The sequence below is a fragment of the Gossypium hirsutum genome, chromosome D03, assembly GCF_007990345.1.
Source record: "Gossypium hirsutum isolate 1008001.06 chromosome D03, Gossypium_hirsutum_v2.1, whole genome shotgun sequence".
NCBI classification, from domain to species: Eukaryota; Viridiplantae; Streptophyta; class Magnoliopsida; order Malvales; family Malvaceae; genus Gossypium; species Gossypium hirsutum.
Genome location: NC_053439.1, coordinates 1247321 through 1258733, shown reverse-complemented (window position 1 = coordinate 1258733; position 11413 = coordinate 1247321). Strand labels below are relative to the sequence as shown.

The following is an 11413-nucleotide window of genomic DNA, read 5'->3' as shown; positions in this document are numbered from 1 at the left end:
TAAATAAATTTTAATTTTATAATTAAATATAAATAAAATAACATGATTTTATTATTAGAAATAGAATAATAAACTCTAATTCAAGACAATATTCAAATTTATGTGTGATTTTTTGCCAAATCTATAATATTATATATGAATTTTGGTTTTATGTAATTTTATATATGAAATGTTAATTTGATTCAATTTTCATAAACTTATGACACTACTATTGATATAATATCGTTTTACGTTTACATATGGCATATACAAATAAATATACTTATCCAATATAAAAAAGATGTATTTGTTTCTTTAAACGTGTTCTATTGAATCAAAATCAAAATTTTATTTATACACACTAGAACTGCAATCAAAGTTTTATGTATGTAATTGTACCAAATTAAAATTCGTATATGAAATTACAAATTAAATCAATATTTATATATAATTTTGATATTTATTCACTTCGATATTTGTGCACAGTACAACATAATCAAACCAACTAATATATAGGGGCATTAGGTAAGTGGAATAATATCAACTTCAACCCCTTTCAATTGTTAAATATTCAATATAAGTTTTGAACAACCTTTTTACCTTTAACCCTCAAAATTTTAAAATTTTATTTCGACCCCAGTTTCAAATTCTTTACCAAATTTTAATTTTCACTCAATTTGGTCTTGGAACTTGTGATGGGTAAAAAAATTTAAAAGCTATGGGGTTATTGGCTAAAGCCAAAAAGGATAGCATGAGTTGGCTAATAGTGGTCATTAAAAGAGTTGGAGATACCACCTAATTGGACAACAAAAGGTGACTTGCCATTGCATGTCCAAATCCAGAGGCCAACCATAACTCATTTGTTTATTGATTTGGGATCCCAATAAACCCTTTTGATTTTTTTGTATTTGTATTTGTTCCCTTGCTAACCCTTCACCTTTTATCTTAATTACCTAATTAGGAAAGCCTAATCCAAACCCCATCTTTATTTCAGGATTAGGAAATTTCATGGAAGCTATCATTCTTGAATTTATATTGTGAATAATTAATACAAATTATGTGAGATGAGGAAAACCTTTTAATTGGTATATCTATTTTCCCATTTCGAATTTTCATTTAAAGTGCCTTATCCACTTTTTAGTCCAAAAACATCATCTTTCTATAAAAATAAGACTCTTTAATTCAATTTGACAATAAAAAATATACTAAAAAAAGGGTTTTTATCATCTAAGCCGATCTCTAAATGATTCCCAAAGCAAATTTTTAAAGTTTTTGACCAAGTTGGTATACCCGTAATCGAGTCTCAACTGATATTTTTATCTTTTTACATGAAATCTAGAAAAAAAATACATACTTTTAAACATAATTACTTTCACTCCATCGTGAATGTAATATAATCTAGTTTTAATTTATATATTTTTCGATTATTGAATGAAGTTTAAATTGTAAAAGATAATTATCAATATCATTGCAATATTATGTTTTTCCTTTGTCTCTAAACTTGAACTTCTTTTATATATAAAATCCCCATACATGCACAAGTTTATTAAAAAGTGAAAACAAACTATTTAAAGCATAAACTTTCTTTTTTCCCAAATTTGATATACCAAATATTGAAACACTACAAAGGGGCATTGTTGTCATTCAAAATGCAAATGAAGTTCCCATCTTTGAATAGTGTACTCCTTTTGTAAGTCCTACTCAACCCTATAAATAAACAACATTACTTCACAAACATATCCACTTCTCTTAGCATAGATAAAACCCATTGCTAAACTCAAGAGCAAAATCATCATGACAACCCAAATGAAAGAGCTTGAAGATCCAATGGCTCTAATCACCCAAATGTACCCTTGCATATACACTCAAGTTGCACCACAACAAGGTAAATAATTTGTGTACTTAAACTCAAATCTTTATGATTTCTTTCATTAATCTTGGTAACTTATAGGAACCCTTTTTTTAAATGGCAGGGGAAATATCGAAGCCTCGACGACGACGGAAGAAGAACAAGGGAGGGGAAAGCGGGGCGGCAACCGCGGCGGAGACAGCTAAGAAAAGAAAGCTTAGCCAAGAACAAGTTGATCTTCTTGAACTTAACTTTGGGAATGAACATAAACTCGAGTCCGAGAGGAAAGACCGACTCGCTTCAGAGCTCGGTCTGGACCCTCGGCAGGTCGCGGTTTGGTTCCAAAACCGAAGAGCTCGTTGGAAGAACAAGAAGCTCGAGGAAGAGTATAGCAAGTTGAAGACAATCCATGAAGGTGTTGTTGTTGAGAAATGTCGCCTTGAATCCGAGGTGTATATATATATATATTTCATGCATTTTATGAACAGAAATGATTTAGTTGTATGTTTAAACACAAACTCTTTTCTTTATTTTAAGCTTTTAACCATTTTAAAAAAAAACCCTTTTTTTCTTTTGGTTTCTCAGGAACCAAACAGATTTGTTAATAATACTATCAGGCTGTTTCCTACTTACCCATATAAAGCATGTCCTGTTTAATGGTCAAATTTTATTTTTAGTCCCTTTATTATTTTCAAATTTTGGATTTTCTTAATTATTCTAATTAAAATGCTGACAATATTTTTTTGAAAATGCTTTCCAACTCATCATACTATCATAAATTTTTCTTTTTGGAAAACAAAAAAAAAATCCAATTCAGTATTTGGACTAACTAATAAAGAAATTTGGGAGTAAATCTAAATTTTAAAATAGTAAAAGCACCAAAACTAAAATTTTGACTCTTTTTTTTCACGAGGGCTTAGTTCCGCAATTTATGAATTTTTTTTAAAGAAAAAATTAATTATTAATTAACAAAAAGAATTAAGAGCGTTGGTTGGAAGAAAATCAAGCAAGTGCTTATCCCTTTCTTATCTTTTATCCTTTGAAAACAATAAAGACAAAAGGGTTTACCCCACCATGCATGAGCTCTAGGCTCGAAGAAAAACAATGCCATGTTGTTGGGTTTAGTCCATTAAAAAAAACCTTTGCCTCCCTTTATTACACAACAAAAGAGTACTTGAAATATCCCTAATCCAAAACATGCGTCTTTTATGTGAAATTCGAATCTCAAAATTTACGATTTCCTTTTTTTGGGTAGGTTTTACAGTTGAAGGACCAACTTCGAGAGGCTGAAAAGGAAATCCAAGGATTGACAGAACGAGTAGACGGAGTTTCGAGTAATAGTCCGAGTTCGTCGTCGGTTCTTTCGATGGAAGCCGTGGATCCACCACCATTCCTAGGGGAATTTGGAGCACAAGGATTTGAGGATCAAGATGTATTCTATATAGGGCAAAATAGTTACATTAATGGCATGGAGTGGATGAATCTATATATGTGACTTAACTTTAATATGTGTAGATAATTATGATATTTAAAAATATATCAAATGTAATGTAATTATATCCTAATTAACCTTAAATTTAGAGATTAATGTTATTAACTACTATATTAAGTAAACTTAGCTTTTGACTAGGATGGTTGAGTGAAGTTGCTAAAGTCTAACTATATTTCTTCTTTCTTGTTTTCCCTCTTGATTAATTAATTATCATAATTTCGCTTCAATTTTTTACTAATAAAGAAAATTTTATATACCCCAAAGACTTCAAAGTCTTTAACCCATTGGCTGAAATTAGTTCATCCAAATTTGAAACTAGGGTTCGACCTGTAGGTTCGTTTGTGTGTGGGTATGTGAGATTGAATTTGTATTATATAAAAACATTATAATTAATTCCACTCAAATCATAAAACCGATAACAACGTATGTGATTATAAAAAGAAAATTATAAACCATTAGAATGTAAAAGGACTAAATTTTAAAAATTAGAAGAGTACATGGGCCAAGGGCATAATTAAACCATTAGAATAATGCATACATAAAAATGATGATCTTCGCACACTTAGGGAGGTTTGGTTCAAGGAATGTAAGACTACATTTTGTAATTTCATTACAAGAATGTAAAATTATGGGGTGAAATGTTCAGTATGTTCGATTGATAGAATGTAAGATTATCTAGAAGCACATTTTATTAAATTGACTTTGTTATAAATTTTTTTAAAAAAAATTAATATTTTTAGTCTCAATTTTCATAAAATTTTTATAATTATTTTTATTACAATTTACATATTAATAAGTAAATATATGATCGTAAAATAAATTTATAAATGATAATTATAATAATTCTTGAAAAGCAATTGCATTACCAATCATAATTAGACCTAACTTTTATTGGAAAAAAAAAGATTGAACTGATAAAAATAATAAAATAAATGGTAAATTGGTCTAAAGTTTAAGATTACTTCAGGAATAGGTGGTAATTAATGAGATTATATCCTATATTACAACATTTTAACACTATTTAGGATTGTGGGATTACAAAATGACTGAAATGTTGAGAATTTAAACAATGTAATCTTATTCCGAAGTATAACATTACGGACTATAATATAAGATAAAATAATATTTGATGCACTGTCGATGCATAAGTTTTGTGCATCATTGGTATTTAATAATAACATGTTAATCGTAACTATTATAAATAAATATTAACTCTTGAATTTAGGATCTTGGGTTTAAAGGTTTAAGGTCTCGAATCTCGAATTTAGAGTTTTAAATTTAAGGTTTTAGCATTTATTTATAAATCCTTCACTATTTTTTTACTTTATTTTATAATAAAATATTATGTTATTATTCTTTGATAATACTTAAAATTTATACACGACAATGCATCTAATATTCTCACGAGGAATATTTAAAATTCTTCACATTCATGAGGAACTTTTGTAGGGCATCATCATCTATAGGGGTGTGTATTCGATCGAGTCGAGTCGAATCAAGTCAAAAAATTTCTAGTTAGTCGAGTTGACGAATCCTATTTTAGCAACCGAACTCAATTTGAATTTTTTTAGAATCAAATCGAATCGAGTCAAAATATTTTGAGTCGAGTTAACGAATACTATTATTTATACTCAAGGTTGCATTTACATGGACTGATTATTTAACTAGTAGACGAAGTATAAGATGATTTAACTACATAAACAATATAATGGTTTTGCCTTTTACCTTAATGAGTAAACATTTATCAAAACGACATAGATTTACCTTTTAACATAATGGTTTTGACTTTTAACTTTAGAAAATGTAAACTTTTATCAAAACGACGTAGTTTTGCTTTTTCTTATTCGGATTTTCGAATAACTCGAATTGTGTAATTCATATTCGAGTTCAACCGAAAAACTTATTTTTTTATTCAAATTAATCCGAATATCTTAATCAACTCAAATAACTCGAATTATTTAATTTCTTTTTAGTGAAATTAAAACTTGATTGAACTCAAATTGATTATAAAAAGTTAACGATTAAAATTTGTCCAATACAATTCTAAAATTATCCGAAACAGAAATAATTTGAACTCAAAATAACTCGAATACAGAATCAACTAAATATGTTACAAAAATGGAAAAGCAGATCATGGAAGGGTATATTCATGAAAGATGCCGACAAAGATTACGAGGATGATCATGGTTTTTGTTTGTTGATAGAAGGGTAAATTAAAAACAAGCTAGCAAAAAGAATTGATCAAAGTATCATGAAAGCCTTTATATTAAGAGTCAGATTGTATTTTGTCTTCTCTACTAAAAAATAGACAAATTAATCATTGTACGTTAACTTAAAGAGTAAATCAGTCTTTTTTATTAAAAATTTTATCCATTTTGTATTACTAAAAATTGGCATGGCATGCCAAGTGTATCTCATGTTGATATATAGGGACCCGTTTTTAATAGTAGAAATGGATGGAATTTTTAACAGAATGATCAGTTTTCTATTTGATCTAATGTGCAGAGACTAATCTGCCTATTTTTTAGTAGAATAGGTAAAATGCAATCTCACTCCTAATACTGAAACTTCCTTAGTATTTTTATCCAGAAGAATATTAAATATTTGCAATAATTAAGATAAAAAATGAAAGGATAAAATGATAAAAAGATGATTGATGATATATAATGAACTCTTAACAGGGACTACCACAAGGACAACACAAAAAATAAAAGAGATAAAAAGCAATATTTAATCTTTGAACTTAGTATATTTTTGGTCTATATTATTATCCGAATTTGACAATTTTTTTCAATTGATTCCTAAACTTACGTTTAATTAAAGTGTGACGAGATGACACTTTAAGATTTTCTCCTATTATCACTTGAAATTTTAAAAAGTATATGTACTTTCTTCATAATATTTCAATAATTCTTTTTAGAATTGATATAAATTAAGAAAAATAGAAAAAAAATAGTGTGAACAAAAAAAACCTCAAAGACCAAATTGAAAAAATTATCAAATTGAGGGATATATGAGGAATATATGCCTTTTGGGGGACATTGTGGTCCTCGCCACAAGATTGCATGAAATATCACAATTTTGCAATTTAAGGTTGTTGGTCGGTGGCCAAGATAAGTGTTGTGTTGAATTTTTGTTATTTTTATTTTATACTAATAATACTTTTTATATAAATTTTTATACGATAATAATATGCGTTATATATAATTACATGATGTTGTTGGGAGGGACAGTCACAATCTCCGAATCTAAACCATAAAATGAATATGAAGAATACAAAAACAAAAAAAAAATCTCTTTCTTTCAATTTAGTTGCTCTCTAAATATGTCACATTTGATCGGATCATGCACGATTAGTGGTAACATACTAAGATAGCTAACATTGACTTGAAATTTCAAGAAAAAGTCAAGTGTCATAACAATACTTAATAGAGATCTCTGGTTGATCTCATGGGTCTTACATGACTTAGAAGCACACGTCAAATCTTTTATTACCCGTATTGATCATATACGCACATGTGATAAAATACATGCTATGATATTACTCTCTTGTATCGTCTAGTGCATGCCTTTATCAGAATTTCAATATCATACAGTTTGTTTCTTGTTAGCTTAAAAAGATTGTACCGTTATTTAATAATAAAAAACATATCAAGATGGTTTTTTTTTTACAAACAATAATTATTTCATCTATAGAACCTAGTGATTTTTCAATTTAATATTATCAAAAATATTTTATAATCTATTGGTAATTTTCATTTTTTTTCAATTTCCTCCCCAATTATTCTTTAGGGCCATTGAGAGTCGACTTTACTTAAAGTAAACAGCCCATCCATGAGGGTATCTTTACAGGCCCATTACAATTTATCGTTTTAGGCTATAGATCAACAATGCAATGATGATTCATTATATTTGGGTTAATTTCATCAACATATTTAAATTATCGTCTAGATTTTAAATTGATTCCTAAACTTCAGAACGTTCTAATTGACCCTCAAAGTATCAATACAATATTAACGGCTAATTCATATAAGATGTGGATAATGTTTAAAGTACATAGATCAAAATTGACATACGTGTGTACCACCAGATAAGTACACTAGTGTTTACAATTTGATCATCGTATTTTAAATATAGTTCGAGTCGGATTTGAATCAACCTTTAATACTTAAGTTAATGATTAGGTTAATGAAAGAATATTGTCAATTTAAAATTAGAGCAAAGCCAAAGAAAATCAAGATAAAGAGCTCATGAAAAATAGGTCCGAGTTGTTTGAGATTGGTCTTGTTCGAATCTTGATTGTGTGTAACTCTTTAAGTTTACCTGATTTCATCTGCGTCGCTCCTCAACTTCGAGTAAACTGATTTGATAATGAGACCTTTTGGCACATGTTGATAAATCTTGTTATGTACTCTTAAATAAATATTATTTGGAGCCATTAGAATAAGATCTGATTTTATTACTTATTATATTAGTCTTATTAAAGAATAAAATCATACTTGCATTTTCAAGATTCGGATAAAAACTTCAAATTTACAAATAATTGTGTATAATATTATACTATTGTAACTTTTTTTTATGATATATACTATCGGTTTATGGTCCACGTTCAGAGTTCACAGTTCACAGTTACCCCTCCCAATAATATCGTCTTAGAAAAAACTTCAACCCCCATCCACCAGCGCAAAGCAAAAAATAAATAGAATTTGATTTAATTATTGGGGTTTAACCCCTTGGATACATATTTTTTGGGTTACAAATTTTGTGTTGCATTCATATTTATATAAATATTATTACATATTATTTATATAATTTATATATATTGGATAAAGAAGAAACTAGGCACTAAAGGACTCCATTCTCCTACCTCTTTTAGTACAATTTAACTACCAGCAATTTTTTTAATTTAATTACCAAATTAAAATTTAAAAACCCCCATGCAAAAATACTAAAATTCTAAGAATTCCAGCTAGGCTAAATTTCTTACATTCAACACCTCCATGCTGACGTGGCAACCAAGGCACTCTCGTACCAGCAAAGCACCAACTCAGTTTGTCGTTTCGCCACGTGGAATCCCCTGACCTGAACTTTCCCCAGTAAGCACTCCGCTTGGAACTCCGCCAACTGGCTCAAATGCACAGCCCTCATCCCCGCCCCACGGAACCTCTCCCTCCACGGGGGAGCCGTGCTCCTCGCCGCCGTTTCCACTGCCGCTAATATCCTTGGCCGGAGAAGCAACGTCTCTACTTTCCTCACCCATTCCCCGTTCCCCACGACCGCCGCATCCAAAGACTCAAACATCATAGCGTAGAATTCCAGTCCGTTAACGAAATTCTTCCGGAACGATGGCGTACCGGACTCCATCCATACCTCGTTATCAACAAACACGACGATGGTAGGATTAACCCGCCGGAGATCGTTCAAGAACGCCGTTAAGTTTAAACCCAAAGACCGAAAAATCAACGGAGATAAAAGGATCGCTGTTTTTTCACCGTCGATGAACTTAAAAGATTTAAAAGACAACATTTCGAAAGTACGAAGTAAAACAAATTCAATCTGGAACCTTAATTTAAGCTCTGAAGCGAACTGCACAAGGTTGTCTTTAATTAACCTTGTTTCTATAGCGTATTCTTCTGGTACCACCGCTGTTACACGTATGAACTTACGTGAATGGTCATGTCTTTCAAACATTTCTCTCATCAACGACGCGTATTGACCGCCGAATCCGATATCGAAATCGATGATGTGAATCAACGGTGATGATCCATCCAGTACTGCTTCCATTAAAGCTTGATTGGTCGTGAAATGACTAAACATCGGAATCGGATTAATCCCTGAAAAAGCTTTGTAAGCTTTGATTGTTTGAACGATGTCGTTCCACGACGATAACCGAGTCGTACGAGTTAACCCGCCGGTGAGAAGAGATAAAAGAGCTTCTTTGAAATAAAACGCCGCTCTTTGTAACGGCTTCCCGGACGGTGATCGTAGCCGCTGACCAAGCCGAGCTAATATCACCTGAGCTAGCTGCAATTCCTGGGTGTCGAAACAATCAGCGGCTCGTACAAGCTCTTCTATAAAATCAAACCCGGAATTGATGAAGTTCCCCATATTATTAAAACCATAAGTAGTAGTATTAGAAATATCAATATTATGAGACGGGTAGAAATCATATAGATTGTTAAACTCAGTTGGGTGAGTTAACTCGCAGGAAGTAAACTCAGGGAGGTTCTGTATATGATTCTCTTGTGGTGGAATAGTTTTGATGGACGGTACTGATTCATCATCTAATCCCAAATCTTTCATGATGGAATCCCAATCCATGTTTCGTAACACATGTTCATCCCACTCAAGTGGAGCTTGATGCTGCTGCTGCTGTTGTTGATGCTGATGATGATCCACCGGATTATCATGCCCGGGACTCGGGCTTCGCCGGAGTTCAAGAACCGAAGTAGGCTCATAACACGAAGTTGAAACACTGTTAATAGTAGCACCATGGAAACTTATGTTCCTAGTACTACTAGTGTTACTATTGTTGTTAGGTTTAGGGCTTTGGCAATGGTTGCTTTGTGGAGAAGAAACGGGGACTCTCATAGCTTTTTGGGTGGGGGGTTGATTATGTTTAAATGAGTGTTCTTTTAGGGTTTGAAAGTGTAGGAGAAGATGATAAGGGGCTTTTAGAGGTTATAATTGCAGGCTTTTTATCTTTGCATGGAGGGGTTGAGGGGTCAATGGGGGAGAGGGTATGGGTTGAAAGCCATGGCATTATATGGGGATGATGACATATTATATACATACACAACATAAGATCAGACCTGTCGTCTTCTTTTTTTATCAACTTTGAAGCTTCAACCTCAAGCTTTTGCTTTCGTTTTTTTTCTTTTTCTTGTGGAGGATTCTCACCCTTCATTTTTGTTTCTTTTCAAGATTTATTTTATTAGGTTTTATATATATTTATATTACTCATTTCCTTTTTATTGTATTCGACATTTACGATTTGTCATTTTCACATTACTCGTTCAATTATATATATTTTTTATCTAATCATGAAAAGTTATAATATAATCGTTCAATTATTCAATTCTGTCATTTTCAGTCACCCAATTATCTTGAATTTTTGGGTATTTTTATTTTTACGTTAGCTAATTAGTGACTAAAAAAGACAAAATTAAATTATTAAGTGATCATCTTATAACTTTTTATAATTAAATAACCAAAAAAGAACATGATTAGATGACTAATAAAAACATTTACATGGGATGAAATTCGAAAATAAAAACTTAAGATCGTAAGGACTCAATCTTAATTAATAGACATGAAACCACACGTGTCATTTTGAAAAATAAGACAAAGGAATTACTCTAAAATCATAAGACAATATATGTCCAAACAAACAGAAAGCTAACCTTATAAGTAACATAACCAATGGTGTTGGTCAAAAGTGAAATTTTAAAATTTCATCAAAACTATATGAAATAAAGTTAAACAAATACAAGATGCTATTTTTATATTGATTTAACAAAATAAAATAAAATATGAAGATTGATGCTTTCATTAAAAGAGAAAGAAGTAAATAGAAAAAGGGTGTTTTAAATTTGGATCCAAAGATGACAAATAAGTCACATTTTGTGACTTAAAGTTCTTCTTTCTTTCTTTCTTTTTTTAATCTTTTTCTTTTATTTTGGTTTGCCCCCACAAAAGTAATAAAATAGGGAGCTAAAGACAAGGCAAATTCACCCCCCTCCCCCGTTCACATCACCTTAGAAAGGGAGGGCGTTATCATAAAGTAGTTTTGAGACTTTGAGAGTCCACTTTATGAACCTCAAACCCACCTATGATTGATTTGTAAACATATCTCCTATAGATATATACAATTTTATAATTTTCTGAAAATTGAAGGATTATATAAGAAATTTTTTATCTTTGGGGTTAAAGTCACTTCCTATCTTCCTCCGTTCCCCTTAATTATCTTAATAAATTTGGTGTCCCGAGTGAACTCAGATACTATTCTTAGTTAATATTTTTTTTAAGAAAAGATAACACTAAAACTTTTTTCAAGTAACTTTTCATCTTTAAAACTATCCACTTTTCTCTTT

At 30.7% G+C, this 11413-nt stretch overlaps 2 protein-coding genes across 2 annotated transcripts; one reads left to right on the top strand and one right to left on the bottom strand.

Moving 5' to 3' along the window:
* The first annotated feature begins 1709 nt into the window (after window positions 1-1709).
* Window positions 1710-3416, top strand: LOC121215277 (homeobox-leucine zipper protein ATHB-40). Its single transcript, XM_041089552.1, has 3 exons — window positions 1710-1864; window positions 1953-2278; window positions 3084-3416. The coding sequence occupies exons 1-3, from the start codon at window positions 1774-1776 to the stop codon at window positions 3321-3323; spliced, it is 657 nt and encodes a 218-aa protein (XP_040945486.1). The 5' UTR covers window positions 1710-1773; the 3' UTR covers window positions 3324-3416.
* Window positions 3417-8016: 4600 nt separating this feature from the next.
* On the bottom strand, window positions 8017-10100 carry LOC107909379 (scarecrow-like protein 15). Its single transcript, XM_016836867.2, has one exon. The coding sequence runs from the start codon at window positions 9909-9911 to the stop codon at window positions 8310-8312; it is 1602 nt and encodes a 533-aa protein (XP_016692356.1). The 5' UTR covers window positions 9912-10100; the 3' UTR covers window positions 8017-8309.
* Between the last annotated feature and the right edge of the window lie 1313 nt (window positions 10101-11413).